The 27,380-nt window shown below is 41.9% G+C and overlaps 1 protein-coding gene across 3 annotated transcripts in view; it reads right to left on the bottom strand.

The window, feature by feature from the left end:
* SMARCAL1 (SWI/SNF related, matrix associated, actin dependent regulator of chromatin, subfamily a like 1) overlaps window positions 1-24,777 on the bottom strand; it is a 34,828-nt gene extending 10,051 nt beyond the window's left edge. Inside the window, exons 1-11 of one of the 3 annotated variants that reach the window (XM_058421405.1) lie at window positions 24,688-24,777; window positions 24,280-24,495; window positions 22,900-23,860; window positions 22,108-22,158; window positions 19,262-19,522; window positions 18,062-18,112; window positions 15,188-15,368; window positions 14,091-14,241; window positions 10,979-11,137; window positions 9,167-9,232; window positions 1,853-1,993 (exon numbers count right to left, since the gene is read on the bottom strand). In XM_058421405.1, the coding sequence (XP_058277388.1) occupies window positions 1,853-1,993; window positions 9,167-9,232; window positions 10,979-11,137; window positions 14,091-14,241; window positions 15,188-15,368; window positions 18,062-18,112; window positions 19,262-19,522; window positions 22,108-22,158; window positions 22,900-23,770 (1,932 nt within the window). In that variant the 5' untranslated portion in view covers window positions 23,771-23,860; window positions 24,280-24,495; window positions 24,688-24,777. The remainder of the gene's footprint in view (window positions 1-1,852; window positions 1,994-9,166; window positions 9,233-10,978; window positions 11,138-14,090; window positions 14,242-15,187; window positions 15,369-18,061; window positions 18,113-19,261; window positions 19,523-22,107; window positions 22,159-22,899; window positions 23,861-24,279; window positions 24,496-24,687) is intronic. The other 2 variants (XM_040070346.2, XM_040070345.2) reach the window with 2 other exon arrangements.
* Window positions 24,778-27,380: the final 2,603 nt, after the last annotated feature.

The following is a 27,380-nucleotide window of genomic DNA, read 5'->3' as shown; positions in this document are numbered from 1 at the left end:
TATTATCTATATCTCTTCATTTCCAGCAACCCCACCTCTCCAAACAACCAAATTCTTCCTAGGTTCATGCTACCATTTACTGACATTAACTGTAACAAAATTCCCAGGTGAGCATGGAGAAGACCAACAATGTTCAACTGTCTAGGAGAGGCAGACCAAACATAAAAACAAAATTGTACTAGAAATTCTGACAAGGTTTTGAAGGGAAGCTGATATAGATTGTGACCTCCACGCTGAGTTTCACTGAAGGCTGAAAAGTCATTTACACTGAACACACTGTTCAACCTGGATCCTGTAAAACGATTTTATTTCTTTTATCCAAGGTCTATGTACCTCATAATTGAAATGACAGCAACTTGTGCAGAACATTACCCTTAACAGGGGTTATCAAACTCCAAACCTACTCACACTCACATGCTGCAAATCTACTTTCCTTTTTACTGCAGAAAACCAAGAAGATTAAACTGTATCTCTTAATTTCCCTCTAGGAACCATTCTGAAAGGAATGCTCAGAAAAGAATCTTTCAGTTTTAAAGATAATGAAGCTTAGCACAAGATGTGGCCTCTCCCTCCATATGATTCCTGCTATGGATGGAGATCCAGGACTGATGCTCTGTGATTCTGCATGCTATGGCCTTACTCTAATCAACTGCATCAGCACATGACCACCGAAGCCAATTAAGTGCTCTTCTGACTTGCACACAGCACTACACTGGCTGTGAAAGCAGGTGGGCATTCAGATCTAGGAAAAAAGGCATTTCAGAATTTTATATGAGACTGCAGTAAAAATCTTCTTGGTGGAAACTTGGTATATGTTACCTACCCCGAACAGAAAAGAAAACAAACACAAAAGCCCTAAAAATAGTTGTGACTATTTTTATGGCATACACTGATGATGTTCAGTTCTTCAGTAAATATTTTTGAACACTGAAATGGTCATTTGGTGTTTCCAACCACTATGCTAAACACTCCAAATTAGAGCTGTAGGGAGATTTGAGTCCCTCTTTTGTGTCAATGAAACCAGCATTGACCAGTGTCTAGAAAATTCTAGACACTGTGTACAAGAATCAGCAGCGAAAGCTCTGCTCTTAGCAGTGTGTGTTCCAACACACACAACATCCCTAGGGATGGCAAATCCAAGTACAGGTGAGTTGCCCATACCTTGGCAACAAGGCAGACATTTGCTATGGTGGCTGCAAATGCTGGCTTCCAGCAAAGCCAAATTCGTGCAGTGGTTGGGCTCAGTAACTCTGTGGAAACAACTGCTGAGCAGCTGGCAGAGGAGTTACTTTCAAAATATGCTGAGGATTGCATCCATTTCCTATTTTAGAAGAGGGTGGAATACAAAGATATAGGCTGTAAGTCTTCATTCTTTTACTTACCTGGAGGTATAAAATCCAAAATCCCAAGCAACAAAGTCCTTTATCAAACAGTGACTAACAGAAACTAGGCTTTCTTGTTTGTTGTTTTTATTTTTTTAAAACCAATTAGCCCAATTCTGTAGCTGCTTAAAGGCCCCTTAGTTACTCTGCCCCCTTTAAAAAACTCAGAGGGGCAAGATCTGATAACAATAGGCTCCTTTCACCAGTTATGGCCACATTTGTTTGGGGATTTTTTTTCCACCATTTTTATTTCCATGGCTTTCAAGGCAAGAAACACTGCTGCATTTACCACTGCAGCAAGTAGACTTCTTCAGCTTAAGAACTTTCAAAATGTTACTCTGCAGAGAAACTTTCTCAAAAAAACATGCAGTATCATGCAGAATGAAGAAAAGAAAAAGCCTCCATATTTTGAAAAAAAAAATACAGTGCTGTTTGCAGAGTCCCAGTTTGTCACTTTCCCACAGAAGTACCTTCCTGGCATCGCAGTAGCGCAGCCCAAAGGAGTGGAACTGTGGGAAGAAGGTTGGCTGCACAGCGGCGATCTGCGTGTAGAGCTCCGCGGGCCGCGACATGGCCGGCGTTCCCGAAAGCAGGATCACTCTCTTGGCAGCCTGGGAAAACCAAGCAGGGCATCATTATCACACAGCTTATAATAGAGCAGTCACCCCAGTCCTGAAAGAAAATCCCAGACCGACCCTGTTCAAGTACCCTAAATGGAAGAGTGCTTCACCTTCACAAGGACTTTCAGCTATCACTGCCTGAAGATGTCTGAGGACAGTCCTTCAAACTTCCAGGGAGTAGGACAAGCCACACAGTTTCTTAATAGCCATCCACATGCTCTAAGGGAAGGGTACATCCATTTTTACTACAGTACTTTCTGAACCAGCATTTACCCACTAGACACGTTAACATCTTATGCACGGCTCAACTTTTCATTTGGCATCAGCTATCACAGGAAAATGACGCACCTTTGCAGGTACATCCCCACTCCAAAATAAATTCTCTCATAGTAAACCTGCCACAGCAAGCCACAAGCAGACTGTCTTTTTCACAAAAGCAGAAGAGATACAAAGAAGAAGGTTTTTGTTTCTTACTTTTTTGTTCTTTTTTTTTTTTAAATTATACTAGCAAGGAGGGCCAGAAGATCTGACAGCCAATGGTGAGTGTAGGCACAGCTGGCTGGATGCTAAAACATGAGAATAAATATAAATCATGTAAGAAGATTGTAAAATTTGTTGTAGGGGAGACAGGAAGAGGACAGAAAGCCTGGATCTAAAGTAGGTGCTCCCAAGAAGTAGGGGATAAAATTACACTATAGACATTAGTCTCCACTTTTACCTTCATACCACCACTATTATCTAATTCTATTATTAGATATAAGCTATGAATTTCTTCTGCTGTAAATTCACATACCGTAGTTAAATTACATGTGCCTTGCAATTTCCTACACGGTTTAATGCAGGTTCATTAAAATAACAAAGAGATTGTTGAGTGACATCTGTACCAACAGCTCATTCACATTTAAATGAAAATTAAATTCTTTTATCATTTCACTGAGATCAACAAGTCACCCAGATCTATTCAGCTGTTTAATCCACTTACCAACCAAATCTGGTGGAAAAAGAGTTCCGGAAATTAATTTCAAGACTCTATCAGCTATTTATATACAGGCTGGGATCAAGGTGGGACTTGCCTTCTCCAATAATTCCTATTAAACTGACCAGAGGGAAATGTCATCACCACCAGGATCAGACAACTCTCATGAATATCTAAAAAAGCAGAATAGTTACTGAGTTAAGTAAAAGGAAAGGTCAAACATTTGAGTAGGTAGGTGAGAGTTTGCACAAGACAGGTGCTGATGCTCCTCAAAAGAGGAAGAAGTCACAGAGACCAGAGATACCAGATCCCACGACAAAACAGTGTTCAAGCAGAAATTAGGTCACTTTTTAAAATTAAGTAATACTAGAAGACAACTGAACAGAACCTACACAATATCTGACACCTAGCAGAGACCTTTGAGGACTAAACTGACACTACCCAGAGAAATCTCCTGAAAAGCAAGACGAGCAAGTCCCACAAGTGCAAGAAACCTCCAAATTAAACTTGTTCCTCATTGACCAACACGAGGTAACTGCCAAAAAAGGGGAAACATGAAAGCATGGGATAGCAGACATCTCATATAAGGAAAATATGGATCAAGCTAAAGCAAGAACAACTCAAAACAGACCAGGAACATAATAAATGCAACATAAACCCAACTGTGTTGAAAGGGTTTATGCCGTTCTCAAGGCTCTTGCTTCTCGGAGGGTACTCCCTGGGAGCTGCATAAGATGAAGTTGGAACACTAATTCCCCAGTAGTCAAAACAATTATTCAGGCTCCTTCCCCAATCCTTAAATAGGTGTCAAAAGAGAGAATGATGAAGTTACGGGTTATTTGAATTCTAAACTTGTCCAGCTGCTGCTTTGCTGTGTGTAACTTATTTCTGAACAGACAGGGTATTCAACCACTGCAAGCTCTTACCAAGGGCTGTGACATGTCTTCGAATTAACCATTTAAATCAAACAGAAAAGTAAAAAAAAAACAAAAACAACAACAATAAAATCAACCAAACAAACCTACCTCAAAAGACACTAACTCTACAAGAGCTGTGAAGAAGTTCAGAAATTAATTCCAGAAAATTTCATGGAACATAGGTGATCTAACTCATTACCCTAAAGGTCCCTTTCAGTTTTAAAGCCTGTGACAGATGGAGCTCAAGAAAGAAGGAAAAAAAAAAACATCCTAGGATGACAAATTTCCAGGTGTTGAAGGCTGACTTAAATTCTGAAAGAAAGAAATGGCTTTGATTCCCTTTTTCTAGTGGCAACTCATTTTGAATAGATGCCAATAAAGATTTGCTCCTGCAGAGAAGCCTCTGCTGATCACTGCTTAATTCTTGTTTCCTGCTGAACCTTCTGTGCTGCCAAGAGTGAGCATGTAGCCTCTTTCTTCAAAGGTCTGTAACCATAATATGGAACAACACCGCAGAAAATAAGATTGCAGGGGCCAGAAAGGACTTTCTAGCAAAATCAGATCTTGTAATCAAATGATACATATTTCCACACAGAGGAACGAACATTAGCTGCTCAGTTGCATTTAGGCATGAAGTTCACAGAACTGGTGGAGACCTGGTCTGCAGTTCTCAATTACTAAGTAGCCTAAGACAAACGTGGCTTTGTAGCATTACACAATACACCAGCAAGAATTAATTCCACAGCTGTGAAAACATTTACAAAAGTCACTTTTGAAAGTCAAAGAATAATTTATGAAATGATGGCACGCACTTTAGAGGTCAAGACCCAGTAACCAAGATTCAAAGGGGAGCAGGCGAGGCGAAGGGGTTATGTGACAGGCAAATAATTGAACACACAAAGAGCCTCATTAACATACAATGACTGTCTCTGTGTTAAGTGAATTTCACAGCAGGAGCTCTGCCATATGCTATCAGACTGACATACTTTTTAAAATAACTGTGGCTGGTTCTGGCTGTACAATTATTCGTGTCCCCAGTTTTTGCTTACTGTGTCATTTCAAACTGCTTACCTTAAGAATAGCTTATTCTGCAAAATGAAAAATCTGAGAAGGACCATAATAAAATAATCACCTGATGAAATAGAAGATGTGATAAAGGGGAAGAGTAGCAGCTGCTTTGAGAAGTCTGTTTCTCTGCTTGGGCAAGAGATCGGGCTCTGCATTTCATAAGATGAACCTACAGTAATTATTCCAAAAATTATAAATACTTTTCCCTACTGTTAACCAACATGTAGACAGACAATGTGTGTCAAACAGCAGTGATAAGCTATGACTGAAGCAAATTAAATTGCCTTCCTATTCCAAGAAGGAAAAAAAAAATGGAAGGTAAGATGAAACCCTGAGGGCCCACAGCTTCTTCAGTTTCAAGATGAAGTTCCTCCTCTCAGCAGGTGACAATAAGGAAAGGTTTATTTATCTAATCCAAACAGATCTGTAACACCTAAAGACAGCTGCTGCTTATTTCCCAACAGAAATAAATTTTTGTGTTCCTTTCTCACCTTCTACCTTCAGCATGGACGTGTTTCTCTCCACTATTATTTAAGTTGCTCTAGGGCAACAAGCATAAAGGGTTTAGATTCCAGCCACACAGTGTATTCAGGCTCCCATAACAAAACCAAAGACCTTTAACCCTGCAAACATCTGGATGTGCATCAGACTATTAACTGGAACAGCAGCTCAATGGGAACAATTAAATTAGTAATATTATCCATGTGTTGGAGAGCAATGCTCATAGAGACCACAAAGAATAAAAGAACATTTAATGCCACTGGAATTTTTGGATTAGGTAGTACCTTTTATTTCTCAGTTTCCAATGCAGTTCTTCCTTACTTATTGTCATGCTTCCAAAAAACTCATCCATTTTCCATTGGGACCTTCCTAGTTTCCATGCAGTAAAGACCATGTAGCACCTTGGCTGGTCAAAATAAGCAGGATCCTTTCCACTCTGGTCCCCAAGAGATCCCACTACAGATCAGCGAAAAACTTCCGTTTTGCTTGTTTCTTCTCCATCCACATCCCTGAGGCTTTGCTGGTTTTAAGGGTATTGGTAGTATGTATACTCTCTCTCCTATGTTTATGTCTCTGAGCCAGTCTAAGCTTAGAAGGAAAAACCAAAATGCTTACAAGAAGCGTAATACTATTGACGCTTTCTGCCTCTGAGGGAAGCAGATGCAGGGCAGAGGTGGAAGGGAACAACCAGTACTGTCAGTATGCCTAGGAGAACCCTGTCCCAAACATGAGACTGCAGAAAAGAGCAAGATGACAAGCAGGTCCTGTTACCAATTGACACAGCTTTGAATTAGGGGGAAGGACATGCCAGGACTAACCAGGCCTTTTGGTGACTCAGCCACAGCCCAACAGCATGAAGCTATTCTCACTTTGATGTGCATGGAAACAAGACACAAAGACTACTTTGAACACAGCAGCCTCTGGCCCCTGAGTACTGGGAGAGGTGCTGCAGCTGGGGACAAACCTCAGGCAGCTGCCAGCACAGACCTGCTGGTGTGAAAGCTGGCTGACTTTGAAAGCAGAAATTTTTGCCACATGACCAAACATCAAAGGACTGTTTTCTGCTACAGCTTTCAATCCATCCTTCTCCATAATTCTGCAGGGATGCACACAGACTGTGTGCAAACTCTACCACCTCCTTTCACATAGGCAGAAAGAGCATTCTCCCCCATGTACAAGCCTGCACACCCACACATTTGCACATCCACTGGAACATGAAGGGAATAAGAAATATGGCCTAAATATCTTGCTGCTGCTGTTTCACCCTATCTTACTGTTCATGCAATTATAAGTTCCTCTCAAAGTCCTGTCCACTAACAGTAAGTTTGGCATAACATGTCTACATATTTACTCTAAACTAATGACAACCTGGGGCAAGCCATCAGGCAGTGAGCACAGCCACTGCATACATCCAGCCATTATAAAATTTCTTCCTCTGTCTCAAGTAAAACTTTTCTGAATCTCTCTCAGGGTATCAACTAACTATGTCACAAAAGATACTGAGTGCTGCACACACAAAATTTGCTTTTGTTAATATTAAAAAAAAGTCTAGAAATTCCCAACTGGCAAACTTAGGTGACATGTTTAATACATGGCTTTGCTTGACAATTCGATACCACACTTGCCCTGCAATATATAAAAGAGAGCAGGAAAAGATGAATTATGACTGAGTGGTTAAGAACACCACTTCATTTTGAAAACCAGTCAATATGTGATATTAAAACTAAAATAAGGCTTTAAATGCTGCAACCATGAACTAAAGATTTGAGACGTGGAGATTCAGTTTGGCTATCTAACAAGACAAATTAGAAACTAATATCCAAGGTATGTCATCTTTATTATCAATGTACTAATTTAATCCAATTACTGTGCAGTTCTGTATAAACACTTGCAACAACTTATGTATTTTATTTATTATTCAAATGGAGAAGTCAAAAGAGCAGATTCTATCAAAATAAAAAGAATTAATTAAGTATGGATAGAACTGAGAAACAGTTCTTTCTCTAAACCATTTTAACTTAGATCTATCCAGTCTCATTGTGGACTTATAAATCTTTGTAGTATGTAAGGACCAAGGATCACATTTTTTAAGTAGATTTCTTTTTTTCTGTCTCTAAAAGTCAGTTTAATCTTTTATGCTTTAGGACACTGAGATCCTCACGGGAAATACCAGCAGCTACAGCAATTTCCAATAGTTTAAAACGGTATTATGCTAACAGTTAGAAATGGCAATGCTTAGAAGGTAGACAAATAAGGCATGAGTTAGCTCCAGGGGCTCTGGTTACAGCACTGGCACAGCTGCACTGGGACCTTAAGGTAGGGACTGAGGTACTAGAAGCAGTTCACCTCTCAAGGACTTGCCTACAGTTACACCTTTTTCTGGTCTCTTCTAAGAGCCCTACTGCTGCTCAAATCCTTTAACATAGAGAAGGCAAGAACAAGAATCTAATCCTCAGCAGCATGTTTAGCCATACCTCTTATTCTGTAATTTCAAGGGATCTTGCAAAATAATGAAAACACTCCCATTTCTACCCCACTGGCTACTTACTATAAGTATCAAATAGTATAGTTGTTAAATTCAGTATTCAAGTGATGAAAGCTCCTGGTATTTTGGCAGTTCTTTCAAATATGCAAACATTGGTGTGATGTGATCTGTTGGGCCAGTAGTGACCACAGCATCTCACTAGCAGCTGAAGATACAGCTGCCACAGGGGATAGTTTTAGAGCAAAATGCCTATGTTGGAAAGCAAGGAGAGAAGAAAAATGGCTATTACAGCAAATACTTTAGAAATTTTAGTCAGTAACCAGGCAAAGAGAATTTACCTGAACATCTAACACAAAACATCTGGTACTGCATGCTCATTGCAGAGATAATGTACGATATGAACATGAAACTCTTAATGCTTTCAGAAGACTGAAATTCAGTTTCAGAAGCATCAGCTCTCAATTCTTTAAGACCAGTGATGTGACAGCATAAAACTAAATTCTCAGGAAGTGCATACAAGGCAATTAACCTCTGCCTAAGAGCTACCATCTTTCACTCTCGTATCTTGCAGCCTACAAATAATTTTGACAAGCTGATCTTTACAAAGCTTCAAGAAGCAAAGGATGAGGCTGCTTTTTGACATTTTGCTCAAAACAGGGGCGAATTTGTTATTTTCCAAGATTTTCAGATATACACACTAATTATTGTATTTCAAACTGCTCACAGAATTGGACCTCCTACTTAAGTTTCCAAACATTAAAAGCCTGAAGTGATTTGAAAACCAAGAGAAGGCACAAGTCAGGCCTTTAAGGAGAACAACCAAGTTATTCAAGGATAACCATCTTCAGCATGCTATTAAGAATCTTGCATATTAAAGTTGGTTGCTATAAAGCCATCACAGATCACATCTTCACTTTATACATACTGCTAATTAATGCTGAAGAGGAACTGCATTTACCTTCTAATGTACGGACCCTGCAGTGTCTAGAAACTATCCTTAACTTTAATCTGCATCCGTTAGAAGCTTTTTGCCGTCTAATATTTGTATGGAAAGAAGTGGTAAAACCAAATTTCAGTCTTGGATCTACACTATTACCTGGATTTCCCCTTGCACACCAAAAGAATTCAGCTGCTGGCTCCTAAACCTGGTAAGTGGAGGACCACTCCCCCAGGAGCCTGATGTTAGCAATCAGAGCTTTGGCACACAGCATACACACCTTGAGTAGAGGCATGGCAGCCTGGCAGCGTGCAGTTTTTGTGTTCTTCAGGAAATGAGATTCATCCTGAAAGAAAACAAGCATGAAAGTGAAGTCAGTTCAGATCCATATTCCAAATGCAGGTTACAGAACAAATTCCCAGTATTCTCAGCTATCTAGTATTACAGGCCTTTCATTCAGGATACTGCAGGCATTGGGATAGTCCCATCAAATTTTAAACAAAAAGACAGGATGCAGAATAGCAGGCTTCCTGCACTCAAACCTGCAGCTGCAAGCAAACGGAACAAAAATCAAACCTCGCAGGCATGAATCATAAATGAAAACCAAAAAAAAGTGAGCAGAGAGGGCTGGAGAGAACAGGAGAAAGATGAATATTATTTCCATAACTGATACTCATTTGCCCCTATGTATCTTTTAAATGTAGCAAACATAGGAGGCCTATACAGTGCCAGTTCCCTTAATAAGGGTATAATGCAAACGATAAGGAAAAAAGAAATCTAATTAAGATCCAACTGTTCTGCTGATAGGGCTCACCAGGTGGGTAATAGCCTCCTACTTTAGACATCACCCTCAAATGGGCTTCACTTCTACTGCTATAGTAAGGCAGAACTTAAGGCACAAAAAGCAGTCAGGACCCTCCAAGGGTATATTCTCATCTTTCCATGTGTGTAGAAAAAAGCATGCAAAGACAATACAACTGCTTAGCCTCTCAGGCACAGCCTTCCCCCTCCTAAATAACAAATAAGCTACAATAATTTTCCCAGCCCCCAAAAGAAGATTGGAAGAAAAAGCAGGAAAGCTCAGCACGCAATAAGACTACTCTCATCTGTAAAAACCTATGAAGGGTCCAAATAGGAACATATAAACACACAGAAAGAACATCTGTCAGTTCAGGGCTGGTTAGAAGCTCCAAGGCAGTAGCCTCAAGCCTACAAAAGTAATAATCTGCATTTCCACCTTGACAGAATTTTTAGTCAGAGTGCGTAGGAGAAAAAATATAAAAATTAAAAAGATCAGTTCCCCCATGAGTAGCTTGGTCTCTGACTCCATCTATTACCACATTCCCATCTGATGCTGAGAAACAGAAAGATTATTAGGTTCCAGCTGTCATGATTTTTGGGCAGGTCTATTTGTGTGCTGGAAACTAGACTGAGAACATCAAATACTCATAGTAAGCTACATACACACTTTTGCTCTCTATTGATCCAAGCTGGATTTGAAACACTAGATATTTTGAATTTTTAGTAACTGAAACCCAGAAAAATGCCATTTACTGTGGCTCATTAAAAAGATAAAAACTGGAATTTGAAGTAATTTACAAAAGAAATGATACAAGTGATCAAAGAAGGCTTAATGCAGATTGTCAGTGGAACACAAGCTAAGGGAGATTTTTTTTTATGCTTTACCCACACTTGATGTTGAAAGGTTGTCTGGTTTACTGGATAAACACTAACACCACCCTTAAGTCCAAGACTTAAGAAGACACAATTCCAAGACTACTGTATTGACACCACATTAAACACTTTTCTCTCCAGCAGAGGCCATGGCCAAGCACAATGAAATCAGAGAGGCACAATAACCAGTAAAAATGAAAACACACCTTAGGAATCACAAAGAAATTAAACTCTACTAGTTATATCAAAAGGTTTCAGAGAAACTTCATGCTTGTATTCATGAAGACAGCTGTGATCACAGCCACAATTACAAGTTACTTTCAGTCCTAAGTAAGGCCCACTTCACACTTCTTTGCTGTACAAAGTCTACCCCATTTGCAGCGCAGAATTAACTTGAAAATTTTCATGTACCACTTACAACAATAACTACTTGGAATGTGCTCTTAAGTTGCTTGTCCATCCGGCTGAGGAGATCAAAACTGACGATGTTGATCAAGCTTCCTGTTAGGTTGTCCTTCCCACTCACTATGACATTGGTGCTTCCTGGACTCAAGGATGGAAGCCATCTGTGAAATGCCTGGAAGAAGAGGAAAGAAATTAATTGCATTCTAGCGTTTATCTTCTTTGCCAAGATCCCAAAGCACTACACAGAACATCCTCATGAATACACAGAACATGGACCCACCCCATCCACCATTAGACATCACTTTGGAGCACAGTAAGGGTAAGCAGCCTTTCCATGGCAACATCCCTGGTAGTGGGAACATCAAGAACAGACCTCAGGCTACAAGCAACATCTACTTTACATTGCAAAGAAAGCTCAACCCTATTCCTTCTTACTGGAAAAAAAAAAAACCCAAAACCCAACAGACAAACAAAAAAAACCCCAAAAAACAAAAACGAAGCAATCCCAGTAATGCCCTCCAAAATACAAACTAAAATCTGATCTTTAGTGGAAATGTGCATAACTTTCTGAGAAAGCTACCTGCTATGCTCAGAGCCAGAGACTACTGTGACCACTGCTTACAGGGAAATTTAGTTTTCCCACTCAACAAGAAACCTAAGTTTGTGAAACACAGACTTCTAAGCAGTAAACATCTATCACTATAGCAATGCTTACTCCACAGTAAGGGTGAAGTACAACTCACCCAGATGAACAAAACATTTCCAGTACCTCTTCTTAAAACGTCCACAAAAAAAAAACCAACCCAAAACAAAAAAAAACCCCAAAATTAAAAGATCAAGTTAACAACACACCAGCTGCTCTATGACAGCAGCTGAAATTCATGTGGTAATTGTCATTCAATCAACCTCCTGAAATGCTCCACACACCAGAGCAAGATATCCTCCCCCAAACCCATCTGTTAGCCAGACCACCCACCATTTCCCTTGTAATTCTGTCCCCAGTGACACTGAGCTCTCTGCAACATTTGAGTTCTGCTGATGTTGCTCTGTGGAAAACTGCCTGGGCCCATCAGGATCTGGTCCCTACAGGAATGTAACCAAATGGTGATGAGAAATGGCATCTCTGTCTGCAGCAGCTTTGCCTGCTCAAATCCCCCAACCACAATCATTCCTCTCCACTGTCCAGCAACCTCATGCAGCAGCAGGACTTAAATGTGAGCTTCTCACACATTTCTCAGTATGTGTGAGAAAGTAGTAATTAACTATCCTTCTCCACTTACTGAAAGCACCCCAACCAAAATGTAGGCAAGGTTAGATACCAACCAAAAAAGTATGTACTTGACACCACATCAAAATTTCAGACAAAGATGGCAGCAACAGGAAAGTACCTGGGAACTCCTACTGTACTGCCCTCCCCTTTTATAAAGGGCATGGGACTAATTTACACCATAAAATTGATCCTGAATTTTTCACAGGGTGCTGTCCACAAGAAGTGCTATGAAACTACCCTGTTAATTATTTAAGTTTCAATGTTGAAATGCATGTGGGTGCAAGACTTTTGATCCAAGAGTACCTTGCCCCTTCCCACCAGCTTCCTATGGCACCTTGATTATAAAGTCACTCAGTGGCCTGAGCAGAGAAAGTTAAAAAAGAACACTGATATTGCTAAGATGAAGAAAATTTCTGCCAATTTGGTTCCAGAGACATCACAAAAGCTTCTACCATTACAGTAAAACACATCTGTACAAGAATGAACTGAGTAGATTATAGACTATAATAAATTTCACCTTCTGAATTTCTGTGACACATTTTTCTTACATTTGCATCCATCACATACTCAAAAATCAACCAGATCTCTAAGTCAAAACGTCCTAATGAAACATCTCCCACAAGAGCCTCCTGGGCAGCTGGGAGCAAGGGAAGGAAGAAATCAAGCACTCAAATTAAAAACCAAAACCAACCAGACAAAAATGCCTCATATTTCTTAAATCTCCTGAAGCAGAATGTAGAAGTTTATTTGCAGTTGCCCATGCCCTTCCTACTTCAGGAAGTAGGCCCAAATTGTTCCTGGTAGATATATATCCCACAGAAGCGATGGATTCAGGTTCAGTGTTGTTCCACAGGTCTACAGACCTTGAGATTTCAAGTATGAGGTGCATCACTCCCTTTTTCAGTAAACAACTTTATTTTCTTTTCACCCTGCATTTTGTTGCACTACTGGATATCAAAACACAAACCAAGATGCTCTAACAACCTGGTTGTAGCACAAAACCAGCAAATCCAAATCAATACTTTCCTCATCAATGCTATATTCCAGGAAAAGCTAAACTCCCATCTCCTCCTTCTTTGGAAAGAATTTACTGACCTAAAAGCTCTGGCTCACCTTTTTCCCCCACAGTGAACATTTCACTAGCCTATGGCAACCCAACAATCTCAGTGTTTTATCACTATGGCAGTGATTTATGTCAAGACACATTTCTCAACCATGCAAGTTTTCTTGGGCTTTGACCAACATTAATAAAGTAATCAGAGGAGTCAGCAGCATACACTGGACAGGCCAAAAGACATATTATGACAGACACTTAATGATGATGATAATGGGGCCCTTTGAACAGACTGGAGAATCCCGACATCTGAGCCTCTGTTCCAACCAAGGAACGGGCAAATACTGCTATGATGGGCTCGAATACAAGACAATTGCTTGAATGTAACTATTATCTTTGACACTGATGAGTAAAATATCTTTGACACTGATGAGTAAAATACCCCCTTGGAGCCAACTGACTTGCAAGAACAAAGTTAACAGAGGGTCAGAGGACACACTTTCTCTAGCTGTCCCCCTCCCCAACAGAACAGCTAGACTACCAAAAAAAAAAAAAAAAAAAAAAAAAAAAAAAAAAAAAAAAAAAAAAAAAAAAAAAAAAATCAGCCAATTAAAGAAAAATTAGGCATATACCATACAGTCAACACCAAATAATTTCCCATCATCAGGTTTCTAAATCAGTACAATTTTTTGTTTCTTTGCCTTAATACATTTCGAAGTTTAACTTTTGCAAAGCACAGTATAGTCTAACCATCACACAGGCTCTTTACTGACCCCATGCACGTGCCCAAGCTCACAGTACCTCTGCCCACGTAAACCTCACGGAAGAAGGAGTGACCACCAGCAAGGGCCAGTCCTGCTGGTAATAGGCAGCAATGCAGATGGCCTGGATGGTCTTGCCCAGGCCCATGTCATCAGCGAGGAGCAAACGTCCATTTCTGGAAATTGCGAAACTGGGGAAAATAGAGAGGGAAAGAGGAGTCAAGAAATGGCAACCAAGATGAACACAAGCCATGGCTGAGCCTCTAATGTGGATCCCCTGGAAGTGATCTGGGTTCTTCAGTAAACCTGGATTTTCTCCCTCAGCCTTCATACAAGGAAGCAACTCTCACAAGCCTCTCAAATCTTGGAAGTTCCTGAACAGAGTGGTTCAGCCCAGTCCTTAGAGATTTTGATTTCATATGAAAAATGGTCTCAAGATCTTACAATTATTTTAAGCACATTCTTTCCATTATATTACTCACATTGTTCTTCCAGAGTTCATTCTGGCGGAGCTAAGAAATTATTACTAAAAACAATAGCAATTTAAGACCATTAAGTACAGACTGTCCTGGACTGCATATTGAAATCAATAACTAATGATCATATATGATGGGGACAGGGACATTTACATTTTTTTCTGTACATATAATGAGCAATTTTAAATCTTTTAGGGCTTGGGTCCCATTTCCTGGTCCCTTCCCATGCGTATTTAATATTCAAAAAACAACAACTGAAGACACGCAGTTGGGAAAAAAACCAATTACCTTACCAAAAAAAAAAAAATCATATGACAATTATGAACATACTGAATCACAAGAGAGAGATCAGAGATGTATCATTTGAACAATTTTTTAGACCAGCAAGATACTACTTTCCACCTGACTCATGATGAATTCTATCTAGAAATAAAACAGATGTGTCACTCAAAAAATGATTAAAAATTAAAAAAAAAAAAAAATCCCAACAAACCATACTGTACCAAACAATCAAGAAGAGCTCAAAGTGCCAGAATATAATAGACCCACACCCTAGAGAAAGGCAGAACCCTCCACAGACAAAAAGGTAACCTGGGCACCAATATAAACAACACAGTTCTAGACAAGGACTAGCACTTAACAGCATGCAAAAAGGACATACTTCACACCTTCCCGCTGAAAGGGCATGAGGCTCGTCACAATTTTGGAGTCCACTGCTGAAAGGTCAGCATCAGGAATGTCTGTCTGTGATGGAGATCTCTGGAGTTGAGCAGCAAAGGTCTTAATTACTGCTTCAGGCAGCGGCTCCACTTCTACAGACACGAGGCTCAGTAACACTTGCACTGCAAAGAACAGAGCAGTTTATTATCTGAAGGGACAACGTACACACAGCTTCCATTACGGAACTCAGGACACAACCCTCAACCTCGTCAAAAATATAATTTCCTACGCTGAGACAAGTTCACAGAACTCACAGCATCATGCACAGGTGTTAGTAAGCCCAGCTTCTTCCCTGAAGTCTAATTCAGAACCACATGATGAATCACATCTCCCCTCAGACTTGGAAAGTCTGATGCCATCATTCAGAGACAATTGCTACTAATACAGCTGGAGCTGGATTATTCATGCTGAGGGCAGCTTAGGGCATACTTAGAAATGAAAGTACAGATTTGAACAAAAGAGCTCCTGAAGCCTAGAAAGCAGGGACATCTTTATCTTGACCTTGGGATTCTACACGTCTGAGGTTCCCACTGAGCCAAAATGATCAGAAGTGACCCAAGACAGTTACCTAAAGAATATCATTCATCTTCAATTTTGAAAACTCTCTTCTCCTCCTGTTCCCTGAATTCACAGTTGGGCTCTGCCTCCACTTTACCACATTTATTTACTACATTAGGCATCTCAAGACTCTGAGAAACAGCTCGTTAACCACCAGCAGCAGCAGCACTCCAACAAACCAAGAGCACCTCCCTGCTCAGCTGGTGGCCACTGCTGCTCTCCTGGACAGAAGCAGCTTACAGGCCAGAACCAGCTTAGAGGCAGCCACTTCAGTTCCTCAACACTACTGCTCCTTCACCCATGAAGCCTCACAATTTTACCTTCCCAGCTGGACTAAAGGGATCTCCAGCATCCATTATGCCAAGACCTCAGAGCCTTCATCTTTTCAACCCATGCATCATAACGATCACAGCATCTAGCCAATTCTCCTCTTGGACAACCTTCTTTTAGCCTCCTCCAGCAGCCTCTCTATCCCACCCCCTCAAAAATAGAAGTGTTTCTTTCTAATCCAACAGTTAATTTTTAAGAAAATAAACACCAGTTTTAAACATGCTGTGACCAGGAAAACTAATTTAAGATTTTTTGTCCAGGGACTATGAAATCAAAGACACCTCTGCACTAGGAGCAGAAATGCAGGTGCACAGGTTTCTATTGCAGGAAGCAACTTCCTTTTTTCTTTAGTAGTCAGTTTGTACATGAATTCCAGAAAACAAAAAAAAAACTGCTTGGAAAAACAACTAAAATAAGAACTCACTATACCAGCAGTAAATGCACCAGAATTCAGTTAGGTATTTTCGTTTCAGTTGTCTCCAAGAGGAAAACAGCAGGATGGACCCTTGCCATATAAAGGGGGAAAGCAATTCCAAGAAATATACATATGAAAAGATTTCCATTTGTGGTTGGGCAATGACCAAACTTTTTAAACTCTCCAGTTTAATCTCTTCTTCTTCAATAGCAGGAACGCTCTCCACCCGAAGAACAGCACAAGCTTGTTATTACACTCACAGACCAAGCTATGTGTTAGCATAATTGCTACAATTTGCTCACTGAAAATTCTGTTGCTATTGTTCTGTACATGAGCTGGGAGAGTGATTAAGATGTATCTGCCACCAGCATGATTCATGCAAGAGACAGTTTTTAGTGAAGTGACCTTTATATAAAGATGACTGAGCAACTAGGCAAAGAGATATTAACCTCTACAAACAGTTCCCAGCTAACAGATCTCTCTGCTGGAAATGGCAACCAGCCTTGCTAAACTCTCTTTTTTTTTAATTTTGATGTAGGCAAATGAATAGGCAACAAAGCAAATGCTGTTCCTCTAAAAGGCACGTGCTGGAATCCTCAAATGCCCTCACAAATTACACTCTGCAAGATTCATGGATTTTTTTTTTTTTTTTTCCCCCTCAAATCTGTGGGATTCTGAATACCTCATGTAACGCGTACAACTGCCAGCCAGCATGACCAAGCCTATGACAGACTAGGAGGTGATGTGCCTGCTCAGACTGCCTGGCACAGGCTACAGGATCAGGCCCTTTGCATGCACAAAAGATCTTTTGACCAAATTGTGAGCGATCATCAGCTCTCACCAAAATCAGGAATGTCAACATTCCACCCCTGCAGTTTCATAACAGTCTCCTCCAAGACACACTCACTTGTTTTCAAGACCTGGCCTTCTCACACAGCCCCACCACATGGCTTTCAGCCCTACAACCATTACTAATGTTATTAAGATATGCATCATAGAAGCATGCCCTTACTCAATTATTAAACATACACTGGTATCCCATGGAAGCAGGAGCCCATGCTGGAGAAAATCTACTCTGAGAAACAGCATTTCAGCATTTCCTAAGGATGTGCACACAGCACCTGGCTTATTACCCTTCTGAAATTTACCCCAACCAAATTCCACAGCCATAAACCCTCACATGAGCACCAAAGCAAACACAGCATGCCGACTGGGATGATAAATAAAGTTATAGTACTTAGGACTTGTGTAAGACTATTCATCTCAAAGCACTCCATAAACTTAACTGAACATAAAAACCCGAGAAGCAGATGTGCTAGAAGCATGCTGCAGAGACTGGATTATTCTGCAAAGCTGCATCTATTAAAAAAGAAACCACATGAAAACAGTTCTACATTTCAGCTTGGCAAGTCACAGTTTCAGCAGCATTACACAGATGCATAAAGGAAAAGGCAACAGACAGAAACTGATGCACAGGAAGTTCTCCCTCACTGGAGAAATGCAGCTACTCACTTAGTTTGGGGTAATCCTCCAGCAGGAAATTCCACTTTCTGGTATTCATATCTGCAACAGTTACAACAAATGCTATCATAAGTCTCTTTTAAAAAAAGACAATTTTCTGTCCATAAGAACTTGTCAATCAACCTATAACCTCTGCATTTCAGAACCACTGATCAAAATAAATTCTCCTCTGTTTGCTTTCATGTTAAGCAAACAGTTTGGAGAAGATTTAAAAGTATGACCACACATCTAGTAACGGTGGTATCACCAGAGAAAGCCAAGATCAGCTCTCCCAATTAACCCATCTGATCATGCATTTTGGCAACCATTTTCTCTTCACTGCAAGAAGGGATGGAGAATGTGTGCAAACTCTGACTTCAGTCAGAAGAACACTCACTTTCAGTTGTGCCTCCATACCCTACAGTCAAAGTGCTTAGGAGGCTAGAGGAGGAAATTCAATTCATCAATATCCAAAATGTAACATCAATGCCAGATCTATCTGGCAGGCTTATCCCTGTGTAGCATCTGTGTACAACATCCAGGGAAAGAAGACTGAATTCAGAGTCAGGTGAAGACACAATGAGCCAAGTGGGGCCCTGCCTAAAGAACTAGAGCTCCAGAATTTCTTCTCCATGCTGTCACTGATCTTCTGTGACACTGTGCATGTCACCTCACCATTCTGTGTCTCATTTCCCAAATCACTAGTGGGGAAAAAAATTATATTTACCATTGAAATTTAAATGCCAACATAAAAAGTGCTCTAGAGTTACACTCGCCTTGAAAACATTAGTAAAACTCCTGGTAAATTAAATCTGCTCAGGCAGTCTGTACACCACAGTAAAACAGAAGAGAAAATCCAACCGCATTTGATAATAAAGAAAATAACTTTGCATGGTCTGCATACCGCTGGCAAATTATTAGCACAACTCACCTCATTTACAATATTTACAGTAAATGTGGATGTAATCATGCTGAGATCTGAAATGTATCACCTCAGCTAACAGGTTCAGAAGAGGACATGTTCTGCCATGGGATAAAGTGCTGGACACAGACACAACACTGAACTAGAACTATAAGATCATGTAAAATCTTCACCAAAGCACATTCTCTGATGCTCTTTCAGAGGGATGTACTCTCACAACCTCTCTTCTATGAAGCAAGAGCAGCCCCAACAAGGCCATTATTAGAAAGCAGACACAGCAGGAGACTCACCATAATTTCTGGAATCCATCTGTTTGAACGCTCCAATCACTTCTGCAGAATAGCCAATATCAACCTCAAATCGCAAGCGAGAGATAAGCACACATTTCCCTTTGACAAGGGCTGAGGGTTTCTTCCAGTTCTTACACATCTTCAAGAGGGATTTCACATCAACCCTGCTGCCAGGAAAATGAGAGCCTGATGCCAAGCCAACCACATTTCCTTCTTCCAGTGGTGCCAGAATAACTGATGAAAGTTGATTTGCTGCCTCCACTAGGGAGAAAAGCATAGAGATATAGAAAAGAATTAATAACAAAGAACACACACAAGTTTAAAAGGAATGATGAATCCCTGCTTTCATTCACAGGGACAAAGAATAGATAAGCAATGGCCTGGAGGAGCGGGTTGGTGGGATTTTGCACAGAGAATACAGCAGGAGCCAAGGGAACGTGATAGTAAGTGAACGAGGGCCTGTCCAGCACTGTGATTACACTAAGCTCCCTCTCTGTCAGCAATCCTAAAATGTGGCTCCCTAGGCCAGGGCAAGCAATCTGCAGAAGCACATTTAGCAGTAAATTGCACACAGCCGTACAGTGCTTTCGCTCAGAAAATCACAGGGACAAGGGCACGGTGATCAATAGCGTGTCTGAAAAGATGGGAAGGTGTTTCTGTAAACAGCAAAAGAGAAAGATTTAAAAATATCTGCCTCCTGCCTCACGTCAATGTCTGATAGACAATCAATCCAGGAGGAATGCTGTGTATTCACAGGGCTGTAGAAAGGAATCTAGTCCAAATTCCTAAATCTCTTTTGTTACAATTTAAGTTCATTACCTTTCATTCCATGTCTTACAGTTAGACCTGCACTTCCACCCAGCCATCTGCACTCCTGTCTTACCCATCACCAGCAATCACCTCTGGCACAATGCAAGGGCACGGAGAGAGGAGGGACACAGCGTTTTACAGATGTTAGCCTGAGAACACAGCTATCCACAGTAATAAACATGTGTTTCTCTGCCAATCTATACCCATGTGTTGTCTTTATTACTATAACTGAACTCTGATGGTTAAGGAATGGGAACACAATTTCTTATCGTTTTTACAGCGCCAAAGTAGTGAAGTTTGTCCCTAAGCCTCCAGCTCACAGATCCTCCAGCTCACAGATACTCCTGTAACACAAAGTCATGAACATCTCCAGAGTCCATCAGACACAAAAGCAGGGGACCATTAAGCACACTCTGCCTCCAAGTACTTGTGGAAGGCAACTTCCCCTCTCTGGGAGCTGTTTAGAATAAGCCCAGGTGAATCCAGGCCTTTGAGCATTGAGCTGCACATCATGATCCATTCTGCTTCTTTTTTAGTCCAGAAAACTGATACGCAACAAAAAAAGTACAAACTTTAAGTTCGGTGGTCAAGATGTGAAAATGGAGAAAGAAATTCAGACAATTTCTTCCTAATCAATTAAAAAATAAACCCTCTGGATTTCATCCAACCTTATTTTTAAATAAGTGACTTCCTGAATAAATCCAAGCATGTAAGATTTCTACTCCAAATAAAAAGTTTAAGAGTACCCACTGAAAATAATTTTTAAATTAGAGGGATTGGAAACCACCAATTTAGACCTTCTCCTCCCAATGCACCAAGCAAAAGATTTTAGATGCTACTGGTTTAGCATTGTGTCATCTCTACAACTAAAACTGAAAGAAATTAGGGGGAAAAAAAGCCCATTTTACTCCTTTATTTCAACGTTTGTTTCTAGGCTTGACTGCATGTTTAATTTATAGTGCAAAGGAAAAGAAGGTGATACAGGACCACATTATTCAGAAAAACTAAATTACAAGTGGGAACTTTAAAAAGAATTGGTTTACACTTCCACTTTTTCAAGGCCCTTTTAAGTTAGTTTCCATTTCTCAGGCTATTTTCCCCAATTTCACAGGCCAGTGTTGGTCACATACTTTCTCCACTTGTAAACAGGAACTTTCCACAGAGTACTCATATATTTCAAAGCTTTAAAGAAAAATGCCTGATTTCTAAAAACCATTCTCTTCATTTGCAAGCTCCTTGATACAGAGACTGTGCTTTCATCTGTACTTGATATATTTCAAGCAAGCCAACAGCATTTAAATTATAAATGTGTGGCAAGCCACATGGGAAGCTAAAACACCAGCACTCAACTGTGGTTTTTCAAAACGCTCAACACAGGCCTAATTCTGTTCCCACTGAAATCAATAGTGATTTATCACTCACTTCAATACAGTGTGCTTTTGAAAAGCCTACCTGAAGTGTTTGCCTCTATAATCTCTCAATCTTTCCAGACTAACATGAAGGAGAGAGGAAAAAAAAAGATAAACCCACACTTGTTATACCAAAAAAAGGGCAGATTCATTTTCAGTCTCACTCAAAACCCTAGAGAACTACCCTTTATACTTTTCTGACATACAAAATTAACAATAGAAGTGTGTATATAAGAGTTATTTAAAAAGCAAATACATGAATGGACCCAGAAATAAAGCATTAGCCACTGGAACACGCTCAGTTTTCAAAGCAAATTCAAAACAAGTACCAGCACCGCAGATAATATTCCTATGTTCTTGCTGGTTTCTGAAAAATTCAGTGGTAGAGAAAGTGCAACCTGTGCTTGGTATTTAGACTGCATAAAAAATTAAATTATTTCTAATCAACTGCAAAGTATTAGAAAAATGTTATGTTATGGCTCGATGCCTAAAGCATAGACGTTATCTTTAAGTAGCACTACTCTTATTACTCAAGAGACTAACAAAGCTAAACAATAACTATGGAAAGCAGGGGAAGGAGGGGGTGTCAAGATTCAGCTTGTTTTTTATCGTTCAGCATTTACTTACAGAGACTGCTGTAATCTTCCATGCTGAAATTCCATTTTTTCGTAGCAGGATCTAAAGTAGGGCAAGAGCAATAGGGCAGAATATGAATCATTTGGGGCAGAAAAAAAGTGGTGGTATGAAACATTCACATGAGGTAGAAGTATTCAATCTACTCATGCAAACTTTTTGCCACACATCTGAAAAACAGTTATGCCCAAGTTTACAGCTACATGACACCAGAGAAAGCCATGGGGAATATCAATACTAAGACAAGAAGAATTCACAGCCATTCACAGGGATCAGCAACACATGAGGGAAAACAAAAACAGAATATAACAAATAAAGGCAGAGGTAAAAGATCAGAAGAAAGACAAAACGGGGAGATTCCACGGCTCTGCATAACCCAGGAAACAGAATCACCTCATAACCCTGAACTGTAGCTGAAGTGAGCCATTTTCACATCCCAGTTTATGAAATCAATAGTGAAATCAATAGTTTATGAATAACTTTGCTTCCTTCACTTCCAAAAAACCCTGATTAGCTGCTGCCACTAAACTTCCCAGAGCACTGCTCTTAGGAGCAGCAAGGCTTCTGACTTCTTTTCTATATCCAAGCTCAAGATATTTATGTACAGAATCCATGAGGATATTTTCAATTTTATCTGTATTTACTTCTCTAATACCCCATTAATACCATATATTCCACCCCACCAATAGGTACACTGGTAAGAGCAAGTAGAAACTACAATAGCAGCAGATGCCAAAACTTCAACCGAATTTCAAACACAGATAACAGCAAACAAACAATTCTTACCATAGGCTTTGCTTGGTACCTTTTTAAACACAGCAATAAGTTCAGCATTATACCCTATTTCAACCTGGAATCGGTCTTCCCCGTATTTCACACATTTTCCTTTTGTAACATTATTTGCTTTCTTGTGAGAGGCTGCTTCAAAGGCAGAGCCCACAGCAGCAGAGCTAGTCAGCTTCTGCATCCTACCACTGGCCTGAGAGACAAAACCTCCCCCTGCTCTTTCTGTCGCTCTGTTTATGTTCATCAGCATTTCTGAATCACTCAGGGCAGCACTGCTTGGTGGTGAAACACATTTAATGGCAGATTTGTTCTGAGTTTGTAAATCTTTACTACCATCAGGATGCCCGTTATCAATGAATCTTGGATGAGGTGGTTCAGTGGGGTTTTTGAAAGCTGGGTAGCATTTGGGCTGCTGGAATGTTCCATGGTTAATTAAAGTGTGTTGTCCATGTTCCTGACTACGAGCATCCAAGTAATGTTTATGGGAATAACTCAGAGAATTTGGGATCGTTGCAGGAAACTGCTTAAGGCCACCTGCTTGTTCCGTGTCCTCTGAACAACTCTTTTGCTGCTCTCTGCATGAGCCAGCCATCTGTTGGTTTGCAGTGTAATGGTTATAGCCTTTCTGGTGACAACTCTTCTGCTCCACAGGCGTGTTTGGATTCTGCTGGTGCTGGCTGGTGAACCCGACATGATTGTTTACTTCCTTTGAGCTTCCCGGATTGCCCAGACTCTGTTCTTTGTGCAGAGGTGCAGCGATGCCCGTGTGCCCAGCTCTCTGGGCTGCCAGCCTCTCTGCTCTCCTAGCCAAAGCTAGCTGGCGGTTCTCTTCAATCCTTCTCTTTTGCTCCTCTGTAAGGCCTGATGACATCTTCAACAATTCTAACAACAAATCTGTACCAAAACTACATTGGGAACTAATCACAGAGGCACCTGCTTCTTTAGAGGAAGAAAGGCCAGTCTACAGAAAAAGAAAGAAAAGAAGTATTATTGTATTGATAACTTAGTGTTATTAATGATCAAGTATTACTGTAACTGATCCTACACAAATCTAGTAGTACAGCAAAGCTGTCACACCAATGCTGAGCCATTATCAGCAATTAGATGGTGACAGACACTGATAAGGCCTTGCATGGCAGTCCTGCATAGATAAAACATACGGAAAGAGGAGAAAACTCCTATTCCACTACAGTTCTGAGTACTCTTCTCTGCAATTCCCAGCAGAACTAATAAAATAGTAAAGCACCCTGCACTGGAGAGCCAGCCCTGCAAAGACACATGCAGGCAAAGATTACATCCCTGCACAGTCTTTGGTGGAAGTGTGTCCTATTTCAGCTACCTATTAGCAAAGATGGGACGATGCCCATCTTCCCCGTTCACCTTCGGTTCCTGGGTATCTCACAGAGCGTGGCCGATACATGCTGAACCCCACAGGACAAAGCAAACTCCTCATGAGAAACCTCCACTCGCAGGTCACAGACGTTCAAACAGAAGCGAGGGCCTGGCTCCCATGACATCTCCCAGCAGCCCGCCTCGCTCCATGCGTTCGCTGCCCCATGTCCTGCGGGACGCCTGGCCCCTCCGTTTCTCACCTCCCTGCGGGCGGTGGGGAAGGTTCACCCTCTGCCCACTCCCCTCCCATGAGCCGGATAGGCTCCCGTCCCAAACATCACGGAGGTCCCGGCCCACCCTGTCCCTCGGGTCCCCCCGCCGCCACCCGCCGGCCCCAGGCTCCCGGAGGTCAGGCCGTGTTCCCCGCCCGCCCCGGGGGCTCCGCCGTCTGCTCACCGCCGGCGGGGACGGCCCGGACGGCCGTTGAGGGACTACAGCTCCCAGCAGGCCCTGCGCTACCGCCCGGTGCCGCCAAGTGTCTGGGAGCGCACAGCACGCCGGGAGATGAGAGCGGCGCGCGGCGCCTGCGGGGCGGTGGGAAATGTAGTTTTCCGGTCGCGGCGCCATCTCGGGGGCGCTGGCGTTCCGTGGGGGTAGCCGGGACTCCGGGGCCGGCCCCTGGCTGAAGCCTTACCTCAGCCAGCACCCAGCGCACTACGGCCGGGGCGGACACCCTCGCTGGCTGCCCGTGGTGTGTGGGTCTGGCATGCTAGTGTGTGCTGTTCCTGAATGGTGACTGAGCGGGAAGCTGATGTGTGAGAAAGGGTCACGGCACTTGTAAGCAGTTAGGAAGGAGTCTGCCCCCCGGGGTTAGGAGCAGCAGCTAGCATTGGCGAAAGGCTGCTTTGTCATTTTTCAATATTGGTGGTAGGTTGGAAAAGACTGCTGTGATCATCGAGTTCAGCCCGTGACCAAATACCACCATGTCAACCACACCATGGCACCGAGTGCCACGGCCAGTCTTTCCTTAACCACCTCCAGGGACAGTGACTCCCCACCTCCCTGGGCAGCCCATTCCAGTGTCTAATCACCCTTTCTGTAAAGAAATTCTTCTAATGTCTAACCTAAACTTCCTCTGGTGCAGCTTGAGCCCGTGTTCTCCCATCCTGGCTGCCTGGGAGGAGAGCCCTCCCTCCACTAGCTACAATGCGGTTGTACAGAGTGATAGGCTCTCCCCTGAGCCTCCTCCTCTCCAGGCCAAACATCCCCAGCTTTCTCAACAGCTCCTCATAGTACCTGTGCTCCAGACCCTTCACAGCTCTGTTGCCCTTGTCTGGCACCTGAACTCACCTTCCTGAGCTGAGGGGCCTGAAATGGTCACAGCACTTGACCGTTGTCAAGTGTTGGGTACAGGGGGACAGTCACTGCCCTGGACCTGCTGGCCACACTATTGCTGGTACAGGCCAGGTGCCATTGACCTTCTTGGCCACTTAGGGACAGCTGGCTCATGTTCAGCTGCTGTCGAGCAGCACCCCCAGGTCCTTTTCTTCTGAGCAGCTTTCCAGCCACTCTACGCCCATCTTGGAGCACTGCCTGGGGTGGTTGTGAGTGTAGTGCAGGGCCTGACACTTGGTCATGTTGAATGTCATATCCTGGTCTCATCCACTCTCCAGCTTTCTCTGCAGAGTGACAATCCAACAAATATGTTAACTCTGTGGTAAACTCGATCCTCTCATCCAGATTGCCAGTAAACAGGATGGGGCCCAACACTGATCCCTGGGGACACTACTAGTGACCAGACAGATGAGGGGATGTGCCTGGAGACTGGAAGAGGACAGATGCCGGGCTTTCTACAAGCAGAACACAAAAGAGGACATGGGAAACTATGGGCCCATTAGTATTACTCCAGGCCCTTTGCAAAGTAGTAGTCTTCCAAGAAACTATCACAAAGTGAATGAAGGAGGTGATTGGGAAAGCCAGCACAGATTTACTAGAGGTGAATCATGGCAGATTAACCTGATACCTTCTACAGCCAAATGACATTTTCTGTCTACATGGGGAGAATAGTGAAGATTGTTAGCCTGGACTTCAGCAGAATATTTGCCCATGTTTCTCATGGCCTCCTCCTGGATGAGTTGACTAGATACGCTGGAGGAGGGATCTGTGAGATTTGTAGGAAATTGGCTCCCAGGCCACAGCAGAAGGCAGCAATGAATGGGTTTATGCAGGCTGGCAGCCTGTCACAAGTGCTGTCCCTCAGGGAGCCATACTGGGTCCTACATTGCTCAAGAAATTACAGTGGAAGAGGTTTCATCTTGATATGAGAATGAAATTTTTTGCATTGAGAACAATCAGTCATTGAAACAACCTCCTCAGAGACGTAGTGGGGTCCCCATCACTGAAAGTTTTCAAGATCCAATTGGACAAGGTGATAGATAACCTCATCTATGCTCCCTTTCCCACAAGGGGTTAGATCAGATGTTATTTTGAGGTGCTTTTCAATTTGGGCTGCTTTATGATTTTGTGAACATCTTCAAAATAAGGCAATTACTCATATTTACATCAGTTAAAATAAAAGTTAAAATAGAAGGGCCTCCCAGGGTTTTAATTATACACAGGGCTTGATTATACACATCAAGATGCCTTTCTTGAACAGTCACATTCCCCATGTGGGTGACCAGAGCAGTAAGCGTGGAGAAAGCAGAGAAAAGGCCCTGGGGAACACCATAACCTCCTCCTATCTCAGAATTTTACTACCCTGCCCAGTGGCATGCCCAGAGCTGCCATCCTTTGTTACCAGACTCCATTTTCTCCCACCTGACAGGCCCTTTGGCTCGGGACACGGAAGCCAGCCGTCTGTTTCACAGTTTATTCATTCTTCTCTCTGCCTGTTAATTAGAAAAGGTTATCATTAAATTGCTTCCTGATTAAGCAGCAGTGACTGCCATTAGTCAGAAGCTTGTCAGCCCAAGAAAAACAAGGCAGGCAGGAAGACTGAGGTGCAACTCAACACACACCACAACCCTGGGAGTGCTGTTTCTCACCTGGGAATCACACGCAGACATGAGCTTACCGCATGCACACAGGCACTTGCAAACACACCATTTTTAAAGAAAACCACAGGCTAAGGAGATGTCTGGGTCCAGGGT

This window comes from Hirundo rustica, chromosome 7 (genome assembly GCF_015227805.2).
Source record: "Hirundo rustica isolate bHirRus1 chromosome 7, bHirRus1.pri.v3, whole genome shotgun sequence".
NCBI classification, from domain to species: Eukaryota; Metazoa; Chordata; class Aves; order Passeriformes; family Hirundinidae; genus Hirundo; species Hirundo rustica.
This window is presented reverse-complemented; position numbering and strand designations above follow the sequence as displayed.